The sequence below is a fragment of the Alternaria ventricosa genome (assembly GCF_023758065.1).
Source record: "Alternaria ventricosa strain BMP 2768 chromosome Unknown scaffold_19, whole genome shotgun sequence".
NCBI lineage: Eukaryota > Fungi > Ascomycota > Dothideomycetes > Pleosporales > Pleosporaceae > Alternaria > Alternaria ventricosa.
In genome coordinates this window covers 132,526-153,999 of record NW_026055699.1, presented here as the reverse complement: position 1 = coordinate 153,999, position 21,474 = coordinate 132,526, and the positions used below count along the sequence as shown (strand labels likewise).

The 21,474-nt window shown below is 53.2% G+C and overlaps 7 protein-coding genes and 2 non-coding genes across 9 annotated transcripts; 6 read left to right on the top strand and 3 right to left on the bottom strand.

The window, feature by feature from the left end:
- Positions 1–4,711, top strand: J4E93_008978 (uncharacterized protein; the record flags this gene model as incomplete). The annotated part of the gene is made up of 5 exons (XM_049346872.1): positions 1–67; positions 136–319; positions 392–3,479; positions 3,530–4,639; positions 4,697–4,711. 5 exons carry the CDS (start codon positions 1–3, stop codon positions 4,709–4,711), a joined length of 4,464 nt encoding a protein of 1,487 aa, XP_049195827.1.
- A 530-nt stretch (positions 4,712–5,241) lies between these two features.
- J4E93_008977 (uncharacterized protein) lies at positions 5,242–6,746 on the top strand (the record flags this gene model as incomplete). Its single annotated transcript, XM_049346871.1, has 4 exons — positions 5,242–5,309; positions 5,369–5,398; positions 5,548–6,667; positions 6,717–6,746. The coding sequence occupies 4 exons, from the start codon at positions 5,242–5,244 to the stop codon at positions 6,744–6,746; spliced, it is 1,248 nt and encodes a 415-aa protein (XP_049195826.1).
- Positions 6,747–7,167: 421 nt separating this feature from the next.
- Positions 7,168–7,259, bottom strand: J4E93_008976. The gene has a single exon. It is a non-coding gene; the product is annotated as a tRNA-Asn (tRNA).
- A 420-nt stretch (positions 7,260–7,679) lies between these two features.
- On the bottom strand, positions 7,680–9,200 carry J4E93_008975 (uncharacterized protein; the record flags this gene model as incomplete). The annotated part of the gene is made up of 3 exons (XM_049346870.1): positions 7,680–8,232; positions 8,284–8,993; positions 9,198–9,200. The coding sequence occupies 3 exons, from the start codon at positions 9,198–9,200 to the stop codon at positions 7,680–7,682; spliced, it is 1,266 nt and encodes a 421-aa protein (XP_049195825.1).
- A 1,149-nt stretch (positions 9,201–10,349) lies between these two features.
- On the top strand, positions 10,350–11,583 carry J4E93_008974 (uncharacterized protein; the record flags this gene model as incomplete). Its single annotated transcript, XM_049346869.1, has 2 exons — positions 10,350–11,151; positions 11,204–11,583. The coding sequence occupies 2 exons, from the start codon at positions 10,350–10,352 to the stop codon at positions 11,581–11,583; spliced, it is 1,182 nt and encodes a 393-aa protein (XP_049195824.1).
- Positions 11,584–12,404: 821 nt separating this feature from the next.
- On the top strand, positions 12,405–14,150 carry J4E93_008973 (uncharacterized protein; the record flags this gene model as incomplete). Its single annotated transcript, XM_049346868.1, has 1 exon — positions 12,405–14,150. The coding sequence occupies one exon, from the start codon at positions 12,405–12,407 to the stop codon at positions 14,148–14,150; it is 1,746 nt and encodes a 581-aa protein (XP_049195823.1).
- Positions 14,151–14,513: 363 nt separating this feature from the next.
- J4E93_008972 lies at positions 14,514–14,594 on the top strand. The gene has a single exon. It is a non-coding gene; the product is annotated as a tRNA-Leu (tRNA).
- Positions 14,595–15,424: 830 nt separating this feature from the next.
- On the top strand, positions 15,425–17,205 carry J4E93_008971 (uncharacterized protein; the record flags this gene model as incomplete). The annotated part of the gene is made up of 2 exons (XM_049346867.1): positions 15,425–15,429; positions 15,519–17,205. 2 exons carry the CDS (start codon positions 15,425–15,427, stop codon positions 17,203–17,205), a joined length of 1,692 nt encoding a protein of 563 aa, XP_049195822.1.
- Positions 17,206–17,921: 716 nt separating this feature from the next.
- On the bottom strand, positions 17,922–21,357 carry J4E93_008970 (uncharacterized protein; the record flags this gene model as incomplete). The annotated part of the gene is made up of 7 exons (XM_049346866.1): positions 17,922–18,162; positions 18,222–19,195; positions 19,245–19,717; positions 19,765–20,804; positions 20,851–20,988; positions 21,039–21,139; positions 21,187–21,357. 7 exons carry the CDS (start codon positions 21,355–21,357, stop codon positions 17,922–17,924), a joined length of 3,138 nt encoding a protein of 1,045 aa, XP_049195821.1.
- Between the last annotated feature and the right edge of the window lie 117 nt (positions 21,358–21,474).

Genomic DNA, 21,474 nt, shown 5'->3' with positions numbered 1-21,474 from the left:
ATGGAGACGACCAACGTGCCCGAACGGTCAGGGTCCAACATGTCGGAGGACTCTAGCGGCTCCTCAGGTACGAAAAAGCATTAGGGTGGCTGTCGCATTACGCGACGAGGTGTCATAGCTAACCCAGCGCTGCAGAAGACCGCGTACGCAAGTTCCAGAAGACGGGCGACCAGGGCAGCCGCCTGCGCAAGACGAGTGCATCCAATGCCATAAGCGCAGCCCGCCCGCTGCCTTCCATCAACAACAACGCCGCAGGACGGGGCAGGGCCAAGGTGCCGTTGGGCCCCCGCGAGCGGCCCCAGGACTTTACCAAGCAGAGGTACGACGCCGCAGCGATGGCGACGATAACACGACATTATGTGGACGACATGTCAGCTGACGCGTGATGCAGTAGAATGGCAAGCGGCGCCAGCGTCGCTTCCCTCGAGACGCGCTCCTTCCTGCCCACGCCCGCGAATGAGACGGCGGCCACGCGTACCGTCCCCTCGAACCCACGCTTCAGCTTCACCAAGCAGCCGCAGCCCGGGCCTGCAAAGGAGGAGCCGACTGAGAGCACCGGCTCGTACGACTTCCTGCCCGCCGTCAACTTTGACGACTTCGCCAACAGCCTCGCGTATGAGCCCGCTCTAAGCGACTTCCCTGCGCCTGGCACGTTCAAGGCCAACGTGCCTGCCAACACGACCACGCCCAACAACAACAACATGCCGTCATTCACGGGAACGCCCACCGACAAGCCCCCCACACGCAGCAGCGACTTCGTTCGCCGCTTCAGCCAGTCCACCGCGAGGAAGCCAAGTGGCGCCTCTACCGCATCGGGCTCTGACACGAACATGCCAGCGCCGCAGAGCAACATGGCCATTCGTTCACGTCGTCAAAGTCAATTCCCCGCCCAAGCACCCCCAAATCCAGCTGCCCGAGCACCGCGGAAGAGCGTTGGCCCTGGAATGCTGCCTTCAAGTAGCTTCGAGCGCCAGGAAATGGACAGACTGGCCAACGACAACACAATGCCCCAGCTCGGCCGTGCGCCGTCACTGAACAAGGGAAACAGGCGAGAAACATTGTCTGCAAACATCAACACAGCTCCTACCACTGGAGTACCCAGGCTCCCAACTGCCGCACGCAACGCCAAAGCAAAGTCCTTACAACCGCCTTCGAGACAGCAACCGGGCCACCTGACTGTCTCATCCATGACCCCCGATCCAAGTTCAATGCCCTCCCCTGGCAGGTCTCCCGCTGCGCAAAGATCGTACACACCTTCGTCCTCATCGAGCAAACGGCAGTCGACGGCTCCACACATCTCGGGGCTTGGCGCGCGAACCATCAGCCCCACAGACGCTCGGCGGCTCAGAAGACTGTCCATGAACCCAAATCATCCGCCAGGCGGCCCAGTGGGTCCTCCCACTCCCCAGGGCGATCAGACATTCGACGAGCGAGCCTTCAGTCAGTCCCCAGCCTTGGCTGTGGGAGGCAGCATGACACCATCTTCAGCGCGCGCAACGCCCGAGCAGAAGCGCAAGTCCTATGCTTCTGGTATATCGCTCTCGTCCAACTCGAGCTTGAACTCGTTGAAGGTTGGTCCCTCATCAATACCCTTGCGCACCAATCCCGCTCCGACGAGCTCTCGTTTGCCTGCGCCAAAGCCACGAAACGTGCAAAGCTCAGCTGGCGGAGAGCAAGAAGAGGTGCCTCCCGTACCTGCCATACCGAAAGCATTTGAATCTCCCAAGGACCCCGAGCGCAGTAGCTTTGCATTCACAACACCCAATTCAAAGATGAGCGCGCCTCCTCAAGCACCTCAAGAACCGGTGTCAACGCCTGACACGCAACGAGCCGAGCCTCGGCAGAATGAGACCCTGGAAGGCGGCCTTATGAACAGGAGCACAGGGTCCATCAGACATCGAAGGGGACTGACTGTTGGAGCTGGTACCGAAGGTGAGAGGACGCCCACGGTACAGCAGTCCAGCAAGAAGAACCTCCAGCCAATCAGACTGCCACCGCTGAATCTGCTGCCGCTCGGCACACCATTCAACAATCGGATTTCGTCTTTCCCTGCACCCTCTGGTGAAGTGGACGAGCGTAATGTAACGCCACCACCTAAACGTGCTGCCAACAAAACGCCTAGTACGCCCATGACAGCCTCTAAGGCGAACTTCTTCGCAAGGAACAACCATCACGACGAATACCACAAACACTTGCGTAGCAGCAGCTCGGCCTTCAACCTGCGTGCTGCAGACTCTTCGCTTGATACCCACCCGAACATTGGTTCGATTCCCGTTCCGACCTTGAACCCAACACGTCAAGCCACCACGCCTTTCTCGTCGAATTCATTACCAAAGGGCAGTGGAGAGTTCGCCCGCTTGCAGCCACGACCTAGCGGCGAATACAAATCCACCGCCAGGGATGTGGAGATGCAGAGTATGGTTGCTGGCCCGCGGCCATTACAGAAGAAGAACACGTCAGATTCAATACAGACGTCCACGTCAACCGAACCTGAAACGCCCTCTTCTGGTTCATCTCTGCGGCGAAAGCTCAGTCTCAGTGGCTGGAGGAGAGCTTCTTCCAAAGCTGCAACACATCAATCGCAGAACCTGCAGGTTCGAAAACCGGGCCCTCAGGGTGGTGAACCAAGACAGCAACCACAGCCTCCCAAGCACAGCGAAATGCCTCCACCGCGGCTACCTGCCTCTGCTACTTGGAGCGGTGCTATTGGCACAAGCCCAAGCCCCGCTAAAAGCGGGAGTCGGCCATCACTTGATTTTGGGCGCCGCAAGCCCTCTGCGACAGCGGTTGCAAGTGATACAGAGGTTGAGAAACTAAGTGCTCGTAAGCCTGTAGGGAATGCCGGAACACGTGCTGTTTCGGGGCACACGGACCAGGCTAATAGCCAGGCGACACAAAAGTCAACGTCGATCTTGACACCGATGCAGCGAATGCTGGGTACGAAGAGCTCGTCGAATATGCTAAAAGCACGTAACCTCGACTCGAATCTCGACAGAGATGACATGTTGGCCGACGAAGAGATGAAGAAGCTTGCTTCGAAGCGGAAAGACTTTGAGCATGCGGCGCGCGATGTCGACGAGCTTCGTAAGCGTGCCACAGCCAAGGAGCGTGTCAGTCCAAGTGATGCCGTGCGCATGGCGAATCTGAACATATTTGAAAGAGGCGAGATCATCGATTACAAGGAGGTCTACTTCTGTGGAACGAAGAATGCCAAGAAGCACGTCGGTGATCTCAATGCGCAGACCGCAAACTTCGGCTATGACGACGAACGTGGCGATTACAACATCGTCTTGGGCGACCATCTCGCATACAGATACGAAGTTGTCGACGTTCTTGGCAAGGGCAGCTTCGGACAGGTTGTGCGTTGCGTAGACCACAAGACGGGAGGGCTCGAAGCGATCAAGATCATTCGTAACAAGAAACGGTTCCATCAGCAAGCTCTGGTCGAGGTCAACATTCTTCAGAAGCTACGCGAATGGGTAAGGAAGATACATTCAGTATACAGAGTAAGCTTGCTAACGATATCTAGGACCCCGATAACAAACACAGTATGATCAACTTCACCCAGAGCTTCTACTTCCGTGGCCATCTTTGCATCTCGACCGAGCTTCTTGGCATGAACCTGTACGAGTTCATTAAGGCACACGAGTTCAAGGGCTTCTCCCTACGCCTAATTCGACGATTCTGCAAACAGATGTTGGCTTCGTTGACCCTCTTGAAGACCCAGAAAGTCATCCATTGTGACTTGAAGCCGGAGAATATTCTTCTCGCGCATCCGTTACACTCGGAGATCAAGGTTATCGATTTCGGATCCAGTTGCTTTGAAACCGAGAAGGTCTACACGTACATTCAGTCGCGATTCTACCGATCGCCCGAGGTCATCCTTGGTATGAGCTACGGATTACCGATCGACATGTGGAGTTTGGGTTGCATCCTTGCCGAGCTGCTCACCGGTTACCCCATATTCCCTGGAGAGAACGAACAGGAGCAGCTTGCTTGTATCATGGAGATATTCGGACCTCCAGAGAAGCACCTTATCGAGAAGAGTAGCAGGAAGAAGTTGTTCTTTGACTCCCTTGGCAAGCCCAGAGTCACTGTTTCCTCGAAGGGCCGGAGACGACGACCCAGCTCGAAGACACTGCAACAAGCCCTGAAGTGTGACGATGAGGCCTTCCTTGACTTCATCACGCGCTGTCTGCGTTGGGATCCCGAACGTCGAATGAAACCCGATGAAGCGATGCAGCATGAGTTCATCACTGGTGTACGCAAAACCAATCAACAACGACGACCTTTCAACGGCCCGTCCGGCACGTCTTCACCTGCGAAGCGAATGCCGCCCCCACAGTCGGCACAGCCACGCGTCCGACCTCTACCCGAGCCTCCCGTGTCTAGCTTCAGAAACGGGACCGCAGCCAGCGGACAACGTCAGGTGTCGAACAGCAACTCACCTGTGAAAACTTCCGCTCCCGCGAGACGCCACTCCACCGTGCAAGGACTTGCACCTGGAACAGCAGGTACTAAGCGTGCAGCAAATGGAGCGCCACTCAATGGCGCAGGTGGAAGTGGACTGCCGCGTGCAGCACAGCGCAGTGTGTCCGGCAAACCAGACCTCGCTTCGGCGGCGGCTATTGCCAGTCTTGTAAGTCCAGAGCATTGCGGCCAGCTTGATGTCGATGAGTCGCTAACAACGCTCCAGAAAACGCACACATAACCTTACGAAACCGAGAGATATTCTCAATATAGATTAACGATTACTGGGCATCTCATGAGGTTTCTACTATCTAATACGGGGTCTACCCTGCTGGCGGCTTCGGGGTTGGGGCTGATCCGGACTTTTGTGCAGATGTGGTTGCGAATGTTTATGTTTTCCCATTCAGCGACGTTATACCCCCGAAAAAGTCTCTCTTTGGAGCATATTTTCAACAAGGTGTATTGATTGGTTTATTGGATAGGAGGGAGGATATTGAATCTTGATATGAACAGCATTCTAGGGCGTTGTAGCAAGATAGACATCTTCAGATATCGTAATGTGAGGGGTGCTGGGTCGTATGGAGTCGAGTATAAGCATTGCCTATCTGCCTGAATGCACGAGTGATGGCGAGCTGCAGCCTTATGTGATGTCAGTGCGTTATCGATAAGGGCGGTCGCGAATTTGACAATGTTGGCTTTCGCACTGCGACCATCAGCACTCGACTGCCCTTCTTTGATACCCCCGTTCTTCCTTCTTTACATTCCTTAGACATGCCTCGCGACCCGCTAATCGGCCTCGTCGGCAAGCCTTCGTCCGGCAAGTCGACTACACTGAACAGGTGCGCAATGCCCCTCCACCCCTCTTTCGCGGATCTTTCTAAGATGGATTTCATGGCAGCTTGACAGATGCTACCTCCAAAGTCGGTCCGTACATGTTTGAATACGCTGGGAGCTATGTAGGCTGATCATGAGTAGGTAACTTCCCGTAAGTCATCCCTCTCCGATCCATGGAATGCGACCGCGCAGCGCACACCGCGCTCGATTCTTCGCATCGTCAGCTCCTAATGCTAAGACTAGATTCACCACCATCGACCCTCAGCGCGCCATCGGCTACCTCCAAATCGAATGCCCCTGCGCGCGCCTCGGTCTCGCTGATCGCTGCAAACCCAACTACGGCGGTTGCGTCGAAGGACGGCGATCGGTCCCTATAGAACTTCTCGATGTCGCTGGACTCGTACCAGGCGCACACATGGGAAAAGGCCTCGGAAACAGGTTCTTGGACGACTTGCGACATGCAGATGCGCTTGTACACGTGGTGGACGTGAGCGGGACGACCGACGCCGAGGGCAAGGCGACAAGAGGCTACGACCCAAGTCAAGACATTGTCTGGCTGAGGAGCGAGATTGTGCGATGGATACAAGGCAACCTCATGGAGAAATGGGGCAGTATCAAGAGGAGGCATGTCGCTATCAAAGCTACGGCAGTCGAGACGCTACAGAACCAGTTCTCAGGTTACGGATCCACGTCTAGCGTCGTTGCGCGCTGTCTCGATCGCCTTGCCCTCAAGGAGCCACTACAAGACTGGTCAAACGAGACCATCGAAAGAGTCGTAAACGCCTTCACCGACGAGAAATTCCCTACCGTCATCGCCCTCAATAAGATCGATCACCCCGACGCAGACAAGAACATTGCGAAGATTGCGAAACAGGTGGACGCTAAGAGCATAGTGCTTTGCAGCGCGATATCTGAAGTCTTTCTGCGGAAACTAGCGAAACAGGGCTTCATCAAATACACAGAGGGCAGCGAGTTTGTCGATACAAGAGAAGACCTGATCGAGCAAGGCGACCCCGATGGAGGCGGACTGAAGGAGTTAGACGAGAAGCTCAAAACACGAATTGAAAATCTCAAAGACATGGTTCTGTACCGCTTTGGTAGCACGGGCGTTGTACAAGTCCTGTCGCGAGCGGCAGAACTCCTCGGTCTGGTTCCAGTCTTCCCGGTTCGCAACATCCACGCGTATACCAGTGGTAGTGCGAGCTCGACCGCTGTTTTCAGAGATTGCGTGCTTGTGAAGAAGGGTAGCACGGTCGGTGATGTGTATAGGAAGGTCATGGGTGACGCGCCGATGGCGTATGTCGAGACGGAGGGTGGAAGGAGAGTGGCGGAGGATGATGTCGTTGCAGTGGGAAAGAATGACGTGAGTATGCTATGAACGTGAAACTAGATGAGTTGCTAATCAAAGGTAGATATTGAGCTTCAAGGTAGGAAGGGCATAGTCAAGCCGGGTCAAGATCTAGTCGGGATTACATCCGTGATGCGCATAGTCTCTGGCAATCTATGAACTTGAGCGGAATAACTTGTCTGAAAGCTGATTAATCTTACTGCACCTGCATTGATGAAACTGTGAATCTTAGTGCTGTTCTACAACTCTAGAGGGCTGGTGTCCGTCATCTTCTTACTTACTATGTGCGCGTAGCTAGTTGCAACTCGCAAGTCTCTTCGTACCTCGATTTAGGAGGCAGCTCCTTAACAAAGATAATTGCGCGTCGCGTTATGTTGATGATGGTCTCCACTCTTAGTGCTGCCCCTCTTACACATTGGCGTCCGCACATCCAAAAAAAAAGCCCCCCAAACATCGTCCGTCCCCCCAAGCACTCATCATATCTAGGATACCACCACCCAGCCCAAAAAGTAATCCTCCTCCGGGAAGGCTCGAACTTCCAACCTCCTGATAACTCGCTACTGGTGTAGTAACAGTCAGACGCGCTAGCCAATTGCGCCACAGAGGATTAATCGAAATGCGCTGTTGCACTTCTTGATGGAGGATTCTGAAAATTGCATCGTACTAATTGCCTGGCAAACCTCACTTTTCGCTTCCTGGAGGACTTGGAGCGAGCAAACATCGGCAGCATCGGGGATATGTATGTTATAGTGGGGGATGATGTGGGTCTTGCTCGCTTACCGGAGCATAGGACGGCAGTGATGATGTGATAAGCGTTGTATTATAATCTGATTGATAGCATTGCTACTGGGTTTGTCTGCTACGATGATGGAAGTGGGTATAATGTGATATGAAGGAACTACCGCCGTCCCCGTCGCCTGGTATGAGTCCAAAGAAGCAGCTGCTCCGCGCGCTATGCAGTAAAACATGTAGTTAGGAAAATCTTGATTCCGGGCCCGTCCTTGACAATTGCCTGATCGGTACGTGCCTAGTTACTCTTTCGGCCTCGTTTCTTCTTCTGCTCTTTTGAAGGTGTCTCGCCCGCCGCGGTTCCTTCGATTTTGAATTCGTCGCTCTCGAGGTCGACAACACCCCTCAGGATACTGTACGTAAAGAAGTCTTTCGTGTAGCATGTTACTCCTTCTTTGATCAGCTTTTGTGCCTCGACATCGTCTCCATCTTCAGCGAGGACGATGGTATCTCCCGTCTTCTTCAGCTTTGTCGCACCAGTCGTCACGCTTTTTGCGCCGGCGGCTTTGCAGACCGCTTCAATGTCAGAGAAAGATGCGTATCTCGTCTTGAGGCTTTTCGTAAAGTGAACAGAGAAGTCGGCGAACGGAGTTTGCGGCTTTTCGAGGATATCGTCAAGCTTGATCTTCCACTCCTCTTCTTGCTTAGGTATAGATGGCCTGAAAGCGGAAACGGTAAGCAAGCGCTTAGCTGATGCAGATTCCAATAGCCATTGGTCTGTAACGATAGGAATGCCGCGCGCGATTGCGTAAAGTACTTTTGTTGTCTTCTGGAGATCACCATCTCGTACGCTGTGATCGGTTAGCATGGTGACACAACAGCAAAGACAGTGCAGTACTTACCATAGTACATTGAAGTCATCAGCCAGATTCTCTACAAACGCTCCACCTTGTTTCTTCAGGAACTTGACAGCCGCACTTGCTTTCGTAATGGTGGAGTTGCTGCAGGCTACACGGGAAGCTGGGCCATCGTAGTCCTCTCTAACTGTAGTAGTAGATATGGATCGTTGCGAACCCCTCTGCGATCGTGGTGGGGCGGACTGTTCGGGCTGAGCAACGTCGACGTTGCTCAGGCGACTGTCTTCTGTGTCGCTATCGCTTGTTTTGGCGCGCTTGCTAGGCCCAGCAAATGCCTCGTTGTCAGACTTGGATGCATCTGCCTCCGCCTCATCGGCTAGGGACCGTGTTCGTTTCTTAGCTGATCTCGATGGTATATGTACTCGCGGTGAAGATGTTCTAGCATTCAGAGGCAGCTGTGGTTGCATCTGATCCTGTGACTCGCCAGTACGGGCGGTCGAGAAAGCCTCTGCTTCCTGAACGTCTGCTTCGTAGGAATCTGCAACATTTCTTGTACGGGCAGCGGTTGGGGTCTCCTGGATCACAGTAGTCGATCGTTGATTCGAAAGCTGAGGGGTTGCGCGAGGTTGTGACTTTGCTACAATGACAGCGGGATCTCTCGTATCATCGCCCTCGCTCTGGGCTTCTTCAGGTGTCACCGCGATTCTCATAGCGTCAGCAGCCGATGAGTTGACCTGGACCTCAGAGTCTGTCCACTGACAAGTCAGGTAAGATTCAGCATTTGGAACATGGATCTGGTCGCCATGACGCAAGAATATTGCTTCTGAGTGTCCGCCACTCTGTGGTTGCAATTCGAATCTGGCAGCCGATAGTGGACTATTGGCGTGTGCTTGCCCAGGCAAGATGCTCAGTGAGGCTGTGATGGCTTCCAGTTTGACCCCACATGGCCCAGAATCTACCATAGTCAGTGGATGTCTCAAGCCTCTCCGGCGGACCTACCGATGCGACCGAGCTCAGGTACGACTGTGGGCACTGCTATAATGCGAACCACGCCAGGATGGACTTTGTTGATGATGTGTACTGTGCCTGTTTCTGGTAGGGCATACTCCAAGGAGCCCGGCGCTCCCGTGGTATGTGACGAGATCAATGTCCACATCCTGGGCCGGTTGACGCGTCGTGGCGGTTGCTTGTTCGCGAATGTTGGATTTAACGCGTGGTCACGTTTGCGGAAGGCGCAGCCGGGCTAGCGGTGACGCGCATAATAAGTGGGGCTGTCTGCTGATTCGCCACCCACGCTCACGCTGACCTTCCCTTTCTGCCTGCCAGCCGTACGCCGCTGCCTCCTCTGGTCACAGCAAGGATATGGATTCGAAGGACGATACCTGGGACACGGTAACTTGTGTGCTTAATTTGGTTGCTGTACATTTCAGCTGCCATTGGTCCCAGTTCTCACGAACACCGCCGCCCAACAGTCTCAAAGCTCAGACAGTCGAAGATGAAGAACAATAGTAAGGAATCCGCGCTATCTCATCACGACCATCGCACACTGCAAACAGCGCATCTAGCAACTATCCAACTCACTATGAGCGACTCTGCGACTCACTGTAAGACAGGAGAAGAGCGTCAGCGGCGAGCATTGGTCAAGCGTTTACAGACCGAGGCGAGTATCCGTACGCATGCAGGTGAAGGGACCATGGAACAATAGCAAGGGCTCCAGGTAACTCTAAGACCTCATCTTCGCCTTCGTTTTGGCTAGCTATAGTTGTGAGTGGGGAAATCGAAACAATCGCATGCTGCCGCTGCTATTATCCGCTCGGGATCCGAAAGCCATCACTCCCAGTCACTTTCTCGATGACCCTGCATGCCACCAATCTGCAGCGCGGAACCGACCTTGCCATCTAGCTATTATATAACGCTGATATAAACGACACAGCTTCGACTTTCGTCGCTGCTGGACATCTTCATTCCTTCTTCAACATCCAGTACTTTCTATCTCTCTTCCAAATTGTCATCTCGAGCCCCAACTCCGTCATACTCTGTTCTTCTCTGAACCTACGGCCAAACAGCATTACCTCTATAACCTCCAAAGACTGCTACCAGTAGCAGCCGTTATGTGTGACGAGTTCCACGCCGTTGATCTTCCGTCCAACTTCCACGTTCCGCCCGGCTTCGAGCCATGGACCCAAAACTTTACCCTCATCGTACCGGGCGACCAATCCAGATGGGCAGTCACCACGGCCAACATGGCGCATGTCAACTCTTGGAGCGTGAACACCGCCCGCCTTGCTACCAGTAACGGGGTAGGTCTTGGTGTATCGATCATGCTTCTGGTTGTTCTCGTCCTCTTGACCAAGGCTGAGAAGCGAAAGTCCTTCATCTTCTACCTCAACACCGCTTCCCTCTTTACCAACACTATCCGCTGCCTGCTTCTCGCCATGTATCTTAGCAGCAGCTGGAACGACCCTTACAGCGAGGTTACCCCATATTCACCAACTCTGACTAATGAGGACTGGGCTATCTACGTCTTAATCAACGTTTTCAGTCTTATCGTCGCTATCCTAGTCTACGCTTCACTCAGTCTCCAAGTCTGGATCGTATGCGTCACTACACCACCTCTACAACGCACCATCATCATGGGTGCAACTACCACAGTGGCCTGCGCTGCTTTTGGAGTCAAGTTCGCTTTCGTCTACCTGAATACCAAATACGCATTGGACAATGTGGATGCCGATTCTCTGGCAGCCTTGAACGGGATGACCTACATCATGCAAACTCTATCCATCTGGTTATTCAGTTGCGTGTTCACCTGGAAATTGGGACATGCCATCCTTCAGAGGCGCCGTCTCAACATGCCTAGATTTGGACCGATGCAGATCGTCTTCATCATGGGTTGTCAGACAATGTCAATACCAGGTTCGTCTCTCTTTGCCACGCTAAACACTGACATTTACTAACGTACGTGTAGCTATTTTCACATCTCTCCAATTCGTCGAGAGCATCCCCCCTGAGATTGTCTCCCACGTTCTCACAATCGTCTGCATCTTCCTTCCCCTCTCGGCTATGTGGGCGGGTGTTGCCCACGATCAAAACGCTGCTCCCAGAGGCCTACGATCCACCAAGACCAAGCTCCATGGCAAGCCCGCAACGTCTACTTTGACGGACAGTTCCACCGCCTGTGGAAATAGCTCTCAGATGAGCTCGTGGTCGGATACCATGAACAAAGATCACGTGAGCTCTGCCACTGCTCCCACATCCCATGACCACCGCACGAGCGTCGAGGACAACTGCATTCGGGTAGACCGCAAATTCGGTTTCTCGCACGAAGACGCCGCGGACCGAGTCTGATAGCGCGCAGCTACACATCTGGCATGTATCGACTCTTTTGCGGCGCCTCCGGGATCATGCTTGATGGAGAGTACTGGGTGTGCATGGGGGTTGTTATGGAGCGGCACGATTAAACGGAGTTGGCGCAGCTGCGTCGCGTCTGGTGCTCATGAAATCGGCAACGTACCCGGGGACTATGCGCGTCCCAACATTCGTGATACCGGGGACATGATAGGAGATAATATGGATTGCAGTTGGGGGATCTCCTATGTACGGCTGCCGCGTGTTACTCTACCTGTATCCTTAGCCATCTTTTATTTTCTCTAGCAATTTTCTCTTAGCAAATAATACACTCGCTGCAGACCTTTCGCCCGCATTCATTGTCAGGATGGAAACTTCGTGTTCGCGCTGGGGTCAGGGTGTCATGGTAATTTAGTGCAAGCATCGGCAAGGTGTCACGACAGCTATCCAATATACGTGACGCCATGTCAAGGGCTGCAGTGACAAGGACTATCGTCGGACTCCGTACTTTAACAAGCACCAATCGCCGTTAACCCCGATGCCGTACAGTAGTCTTGCGATAAGGATGCACATTCCTAGCTACAATTTACGGCTATGGAAGCATCGCTCTCCGAGCGTCGTACATGTTCAAATCTATGATGGTAGCGGCATTCATCGCGAGGAAATGCTTTAGAAGTCTGAGGTTACGAGCAACCTCGTATATGGCAGCCCATTGGGTCTAGCGCAAAGCCCAAAACGATTCGGCTCATCGGGGGCAGGCACCCCGCTTGGTCTCTCTACGCCAATGATCACCCACGCCGACACGTCGCTCAGCGTCTGTTATGCGACTCATCGATGTCAGAACACTCGAGCTCAGATGGTTCAACGACGAATCTGTCCCCAAGTATGCCATCCTTTCTCATACTTGGGGTGGAGATGAGGTCAACTACCAGGAATACGTCTGGATTAGCAGAGCTCGAGCATTGTCCGCTTCTACCAACGTAGCATACGCATCAACAGGCAGTCAGGATGCGCAAACTACACTGATGTTGGCATTGGAGATGATGATTCGAGGTAGTTCCGAGATGCCATTGGGAGGCTTATCGGAGAAAGACCTGATGACGCGCGTCGGCTACAGCAAGATTGTGAACGCAGCTGAGCAGGCGCAAGGCCAAGGCTGTCACTATCTTTGGGTTGACACGTGCTGCATTGACAAGACATCAAGTGCGGAGCTACAAGAAGCCATCAATTCCATGTATCGTTGGTACAGGGATGCGGAGGTCTGCATCGTCTATTTGGGCGACATTCCCAAACCACGTCCAAACGGCTACACAACCGCTTCCGAAATTGCAAGAGATTCACTGAAGTCTTCTCGGTGGACACGTCGCGGTTGGACCCTACAAGAATTGATTGCACCGGTTCTATGTCGCTTCTACTTCCAGGACTGGACCTTGATGGGCGAGAAGGTGGAGTTTCTAGAGGAGCTATCTGACGCCACGGGTATACCAGTTCGTGTACTCGACGACAGAAGTACTATCAGTGAGTTCTCCGTTGCGGAGAGGATGTCTTGGGCAGCACATCGGCAAAGTACTCGTGTCGAAGATGTTGCCTACTGCTTGCTCGGTCTTTTCGACATTCACATGCCCTTACTTTATGGAGAAGGTGCAAAGGCTTTTATTCGCTTACAAGAGGAGATCCTAAGGACTACTGACGACTACTCCCTATTCTCCTGGTGCGCAACTTCATCGGAGCGATCAACGTATCGGGGTTTGCTTGCGCGCCATCCTGAAGAGTTTCAACACTGCGGTTCTATCGAGCGCGAAAACGTCATTTCCACTTTCCCCATAGGCCTTACCCCTATCGGTCTACGTGTGCAGCTCGAGTTCTTACCTGACCCCAAAGACAAAAGCCGGGTCTTAGCCATGATACGGTCGAGCAACCAGCTCAACCAGCGCCTGGCCATCACATTGAAGTGCCTGGATGGTGGAACGCAATACGCGCGTGTTGATGCTGGCTCTCTGGCTTTCATCGACGATTGGCCTACTGGCAAACTTCATACGATTTATGTACGACAGAAGCTGTGCATACCTCCTGGTTTCACCACTGCCGAGTTCAAAAGCTTCCATATACGCCGTCGAGTTTCTAGCCACACTACGCCAACAGTCCGCATAATAAGTGTGACGCCTCGTAATTGCTGGGATGAAAGCACCCACGAGCTACGAATACCAGACAATGTCACCGAATTCTGGGGCGCTGTTCTGCTCCGGGTCCAATCAGCAGCGTACGCGCATTCTTTAAGCTTCCCCGTCGCGTTCGGTTTCAACCGGTCCACTTGTCACTACTGGTGTAAAGCCATTTCGGACTTTGACCCCTCGCAGGACGGTCAGGCCAGTGGTACTTGGCCGCAAGCGGTAAAAAGGAGGATACCGGACGAGGTGTACGACCCATTGCGAGGAAATGACGCGCGGAACGATATGTTTTTGGTGCGTGATAGCGGTCTGGCTATCAATGTTGGTATCAAGGCAGGGTTGTGCGGCGATAGCATCGCATTGGAGGTACACATCGATGGACTTGTCAGGTGGACATAAGATGAAGTCTAAACTCAAATACCCGCTCAAAATATGCCGCTTGAGTCCCCTGCTGTTGTGTCATACACATGTGACGATGCTCTGTTGAATGGCAGATGCTGTGTACAGGCAAGGCGTTTGATGATAATGTTGTCCCAAGAATGCGCAAATCTTACATATGACATGACATTATCCTCCCCCGCGGCTTGATGCTTCTCTTTGTCCGATTAGTTGGCTTGCCCCACTTGTAAGAGCCAGTCATTCTGTTCGGCTGCCCTGCCATGGCCGTCCACACCCACCAAGATCCTGCAATATCTTGTCTGGCGTACAAAGGTCTTTGATACTCACGTCATATAATGTTTATTACTGCAAGACTTCATCATCGGACAGATGGCCGAGCGGTTAAGGCGCTAGCTTCAGGTGCTAGTAGAGAAATCTGCGTGGGTTCGAATCCCACTCTGTTCAACATCGTTTTTGCATGCGTGGTTCAGTCGAATCCTGCTCCGCTCAGCATGTTTTTTGCCCATGTACTAGTGGCTGGGTGATGCTCTACCATTTTGCTACTCTGGTGGGCTAGATGCGGTCCGTGCGCGCAAACCACGCGAGAACGGGAGCGGGGCAGACACGCGATCTTACGATCCCAGGGTTCAGGCTTGGCGTCATCCCGTCTTCATCACGCGTTGCGTCTGGGGAAGCACCAATGTAATCGTGTTCTCGTCATGCTTGACCATTTTGACTTATCACAGCCACACCTCGCGCCACTGTACTCTTCATCCGCTGCTGAAGGCCGTGGGACGGAGCTCCCAGGCAAGAGCAGCTGCCGAAGCCGACACGGGAAGGTGGACTTGGCCAGGATCGTATGCGCCTCATGCACTTGCGGCACATGCCTCCTCTAGTATGACCGTCACAGCAGCCGATAAGAAGCCTTGAATGGTCTTACTAATCGATCCTATATGCATACCGCATTATTTTTAACAGTAGCTCGCTCGCAGAGCTGCTCCATGAATTGCTTACGCGTCGCGTCGCATCAGGTCTTCCCAAGGTCATTTAGTACAAAACCCAGCTGAGCATCAGGGCTTCCTAGGCTTCGCAATGGGATCGCTGCGTGTCGCGTCGCTTTTGCGACTATGTTTATCGCTTTTACTGCTTCAATTCGCGTTTGCGACCAGCTCAATCGCTAGTAATGCGAGATCGCCGACTGCACAAGGTATGGCTGAGAGATACTTCTCCCTCAAAGGCCTCTCACTGACATGTCGCAGAAGCAGATCAACCGGTCTACGAGCCCGATAATCAAAATGTCGTCCGCCTGCTCTCGTCGCCAGTCTCGTCAACAACCCCCGCCGAGCCCTCCCAGACATCATCGAATGACTTCCCGACCAGCACAGCCAGCTACTCGCTCGCCGAGACCAATATCCTTCACGATCTCCACTCCGCCCTATCTACAATGCAAGACCACTACTTCTCAGTATGGCTCGGCAAATACACAACAGCGATAGATTGGACAGCAGCCGTCATGTCGACCTACGTCTCAGCTACCCTCTCGTCGCTCTCCCACTCGCTCGCCTACACAATGCCGGGCACATTTGACAAGAGCCGGAAAATGGACGTCGAGGCACAGATGGTGGAGAACGAGATCAACAAGTACTTTGCGCAGACCACCGCGTACTACTTCGGCGAAGACCATTTTGCGATAAGAATGCAGGCATTCGATGATATGCTGTGGGTAGTCTTGGGCTGGCTGGAAGCAAGCGGTTTCGTCGAGAGCCATTCCACTGAGCACTACACGTCTAATAAGGCTGGAGCGAAGGAATGGCATGCCAGGCAGTTCGTCCCTGCTTTCGCCCACCGAGCCCGCGTTTTCTACAAATTGGCGGAGAAGGGATGGGACTGGAGGCTCTGCGGCGGCGGCATGACTTGGAACCCGCGTCTCTTACCGTACAAGAACGCCATTACGAATCAGCTCTTCATTTCGGCGAGTATCAGCATGTACTTGCACTTTCCGGGTGACAATAATTGTTCACCGTTTCTTTCGCAGCACGACAAGATTGGCCTACAGCAAGATCAGCTATTTGATGACTGCGACGAGGGGCACCGGGCACGCTACGATCCTGTTTATCTCGCGAACGCAGCGAATGCGTACGAATGGCTGAAGAACATCGGTATGACGAACGACCAGGGACTTTACGTTGACGGCTTCCATATCGGAGGTTACCGCACGAATCATAGCAAGACAACATGCGATGAGCGGAACGAAATGGTGTATACCTACAATCAAGGCGTCCTCCTGTCTGGACTTCGCGGGCTGTGGGAAGCTACTGGCAAGACCTCATATTTGGAAGATGGCCATGAGCTCATCAGGAACGTCATACGTGCCACAGGCTGGAGAAAATCTCAACCTCATCGAAGCGATGGTCCAGAAGACGAAAAAGAAGCACTACCGGCTGACTGGGCCGGCCTGGGTTCCAATGGTATCTTAACGGAACTCTGCGATCCCTCTGGGCGCTGCAGTCAAGATGGCCAGACATTCAAAGGCATCTTCTTCCACCATCTAACGTCCTTCTGTAAGCCTCTTCCAACTCGACCAGCTAGACCGGGGAAAACACATGCAGCACCCAAAGAGCTAGCAATGTTACACGCAAACAGCTGCAGGGAATACACCGCATGGGTCGTTCACAACGCCCAAGCCGCGCTCCGAACGCGCGACCAAGACGGCCGATTCGGCGCATGGTGGGGCGCACCAAAACTCTCATCTCCATCCTCCTCCTTCCACGACAACAGGAAATCGGCGTCTCATCCTCATCCAGTCCTTCCGGAGAACGCAGTAGACTACCGCAACATCTATCCAGACCCCTCACATGGCGAATACCTAGAAGACGACCTCAAAGAACCCTTCAAGCGGTACGTCTTTGACGAGAATGACGGAGACGAAGACGAAACGATCAAGAGAAGCCCAAGCGATCTCAACGACCGAGGGCGCGGGCGCACAATCGAGACTCAGGGCAGCGGTCTCGCTGTTGTGCGGGCGATGTGGGAGTTCCTCCGTCGAGCAGAAGGCGCTGAAGGGTATTTGTCGTGAGTGGTCAGCGATGGAGTTCTTACTCTCTACCCATCTCAACTCACACCACGAGCTCACCAAGAGTGTAACCAAGTTGTTGACGTGTTAGAACAGAAACACCAATCCCTCCCCCTTCCCACAATACTCAAGCGACGCTCCGCTCTCCTGCCCCAACACCATCGCCAGGATACGCAGAGAACGGTATGCGATTGCGCAGAAATGGCCACCGGCAGTGAGGTAGGCTCTCAGTGTCGTGGAACTGCACGTGCACCTGGACGTGTGTTGTGTGACGGGAGGAGAGGCATGTTGTTGGTTGATGGGGCTGGAGCTTTTCTTTGGAGAAGGGGAACATTGGTGATGGAGAAGGGGAATATTGGTGATGGAGATAAGAGTTCTACGCTGAAGGTCACTGCTGTTGGATGAGAGATATGGTTTGATTCCGGTACAAGGGAAGCGGGTAGATGGTGTTGGATTCGTGTGGAATGCGATGGATGGCACGGGATATACAGGTTGGATAGCGGCTTTGCAGTTGAAAACTAGACTTGCTGCGCTGGGTTGGACGGTAGTTTGGAAACGGCTTTGCAAAGATACTAGTTTTACTGTTCATTCTCTCCATCTTCGCCAACGGCTAGCTTGTCACTGTTGCACTCTTTTCCGCGGAAAAGACATTCAGAACCCTGACTAGGCCCTTCTTGTGTCCTCTTAACCTGTCCACCCTGTCCACCCATCTCCCCACCTTACATGATGCCCAACTCCCCAAACCCTTTAAGAACCTCTTTGTCCACACGGCTGAGCCACTCTTCCTGGAAGGCCTGTTCTCCACCCACCTGTTGGATGACCTGTTGGAGATGTTCCCTAACGAACGCAACGAGATTGATCTGATGAACAGGATCGGTGTAGATGAGTTCGCGCTTGCGGATATCCTCCGGTGCCTCGGGTTCGGTAGGATGGTAGGGTTCTGGGGGCCAGAATAGGGAACTAGAAAGATGAATTAGTATGGTCTCGGGGGAAACAGAGTGTTAGAAGGGTATACGCACTCTTGACTCCGGTCATCCATGCCATCCAGCAGCTCCCCGAGTACATCCGTCCAAATTCCTATCAGCGATTGCAACCGACCCAGCATCCAAGGCTGTGCTCCTTCCAAGAAACGTGTCAGAACAAGACACATGAGTTTCTTGTTTGGCAAGTCGCCAATGTTCTCGATATGGCCGAACCACTCTTCTAATAACCAGTCTAGAGTCTTCTCTAGACCTTCACTTGATAATGCGGAGAGGGCTTCGAGGAGTACAGAAGGTGAAGCCATGCCGATACGTGCTAGCACGGTAAAGTAATCTGTTTCTACGACACCATCGACGGCGCGGGAAGGAAGCTCGCGGTAAGGGCCGTGGGACTGGTGGTGTGTCCATGCGCCGTGGAGACCCTCTAGGACTTTTGCTAGGAACCCGGATGATATCAAGTCGCTAGTCAGAACCTTGACAGCGTTCTCGCCACCTACGCCTTCCGCACCTCGAATGATGCATGTAACGAGATGTGTCATTATACCGTTGGCTTCGGGCTTCAAGTTGCCCAGAAGCTCGGCGAGAGCTTGGAGGATTGCGGGGCGGAAAGAGTCTGCGAGGACGGCGGAGGGCGCAAGAAGCAGGTATGCTTCTGTAATCTCAATGGCTTTTCGCAGGGTCTCGTTATCCATCGAGAAGAGAGGTAGTAAGTATTGCAGCAAATTGAGCAGTTCCGGTGGTGTAGGTTCTGGAGATGATGGTGTTTGTGCGATGATAGACGCCCATAGATCGAGTGCATCTTCAAGGAGGTAGACTTGAGTTTCTGAGCCAGGCTCGATAGCGCTCTGGATAATGGGTAAGAATGAGACATGGAAAGAACGTGACTCGGCCTTCATGGCGTTCGTCAGACGAGCCAGGAGTGTGAGAATCGCCTGCTTCATGAGATGCTCTTCGCCAGACTGCTCCCACAGCGGTGGGAGGAGAGCGATGATGCTGTTGGCGTACGGGGTGATCTGCATCCAGTTAATCTCAATACTTCAAGTTCTCCCATCTTTGACTTACATGATGCTCTAACCTGTATACAACAAGACTAATGGTGTTTAGCAGTGCCATCTTCGTTTCTGGGAGTTCCACTTCTTGGACCAGCGCCATCAGCCTATCGAGCATAAGCTGCGAGTACGGCAAGAAGGCATCTGCCTGAAACTCCCATTCGTCGGCCACGGCATGAAATTTCCGCCCCGCAGTTATTCGTACCACTTGATCGTTCATTGGATCGCTCTTATCGAGGAGATGCTGGAAGATCTGGTAGACGATAGGCTTCTTCTCTTTGGCCATCTTGATAGTTATCCATTGGGAGATGATGATGGCGATGCGGCGACGAATGATGTTGAAGCCCGGCGACTGCTTCGCCGCCTCGACAACCAAGGTCTTTTCAAGGAACGTGTCGAAGTCAAGTTGATCGTGCAGTATGTCAGCCGCAAGTCCAACAGCCGTATAGACGGAGTCCTTGAAGAGGATATCTTCGTTTTCCGGTGCTATAAAACATTAGCAGGAGTCACCTTCTGCTAAAGTGAGTACTCACTCGCTACTGTGTAGAAGACTTGGAGCAGAGGCTGAATGATCAAATTTTTGAAATTCTTTGCGAGGTCTAGGAACAGCTTTTCGGCACAGGGTCGGATCGCAAATTCCCAGTCCTCTGCTCCCTCTTCCATCTTCTCCCACTCGTCGGGCTCTTCCTCCCACATACGGAGATCGCTGGGCCGGAAGACGAAGAAGCGCTGCACAAGTGCTGAGATCATTTCGCGAACGAGGTCGTCAGTGAGTAGGTCTGTCTTGACCTTGTGCGTGGCCGCATTCTTCTCATCCTTTTCCTGCTGGTGTTTGAAGCGGAAAGTCTGGGTAGGGAAGAAGACCATCTTCACGCATGCACGAATTAGCAGCAAGCCTTTCAGGCCCAGACGCTCGAGGATGGGTGCTTCATCTTCGGCATCGCCATCGGTACCGACTTTGGCGCCTTCAATAGACTTTGAGCCCCATTGCTCACCTAGTCGTGAGATGAGGCTCCAGTAGTCGCGCGCAAGCTCTATCGAGTTGGGTAAAAGGACGAAATCTGCTGGGTGAGTCGTGGCCATGTTGAGGTGCAACTTTGAAAGCTGCATCAAGTGCCTGCCTATCTTCTTCTGAACCTCGCTTGCAAGTGGTGAGTTCTCCGGTATCACGTATTGCAGGAACTCTCCGAGATGAGTACGGGTCAGTGTCCAGAACTCTTGGACATCCTTATCTCTGCCTGGGAACTCGTAGCCGGCGATTATAAGTCTCCGCATAGTCTTGATAGCAAGCAGACTGTTGTCAATGCTCTCAAGCGCACCGCCTTCGTCGTCTCCGCCGTCGCGAAAGAAGGCCTGCCATGTTTGTACCTTGTTCACATAGATTGTACCGAGTACGTTGAAGATCTCCGGTGCGACAGTCTGTAAGCTTTGTCGTGTTCGTAGTAGTCGCCCCGTTGACAGTTCCTTGACGATGTATAGCAAGACGAGAAGGGCGCGAGGGAGTTGTAAGCGGTAGGCGTTCGGATCGGTCGAGGCGCGAAGGATGTGGAGTAGTTGTTGGAATAGATCTGGCCTAGAAAGTGTTAGAGTATAGGAATCTATGTTGGTTTGGGACTGACCAGTCATTTGGGAACTCGAATCGGACAATCTTAGCGACGACGAGAGCATTCTGTAGGGCCAGGCGATGGTCGGCTTCGTTGACGGCGCTTTCGAGTAGACGGGCCCGTATAGTAGCCTTGTCTTCCTTGCTTACAGCACTGCGGTCACGTAAGCCTATGCATCTCTGCGGCTTTATGTGGAGGCGTACTTGGTGGCTGTCTTGCGCCAGTACTTGTCGATGCCGTTCTTGAGCTGGATGACGGCGAGGTAGCGAACTTCGAGGGGGAGAGATTGGTCAAGAAACACCGTCTACTAGTGTCAGTCTGGCACAGTTCAGGGAGCTAAGATATGCATACCTGCAGCAGAGGATAGAAACCCGCGGCCTTTTCCCATTGCTGGAGTTGCTTGGTGCCTGTCTGCACTTGGGTTTGGTCTGCTGAGGACGCTGATCGCAGGACGTGGAACAAGATGCTCTCGGTCAGAGGATTCGCCTCCGCCGGCGCCTCAATGCTAAACTCTGTGTTCATGCTGTGAGTGTTGACGGTCAACTATTGCGGTAGTGGGGCAGCCGCAAGTAGGGGAACTTTTGGATATGGCAGGAACAGGCAAGTAGTTGTGCGGAAGCAGCTCACGGCTCAGGCGGA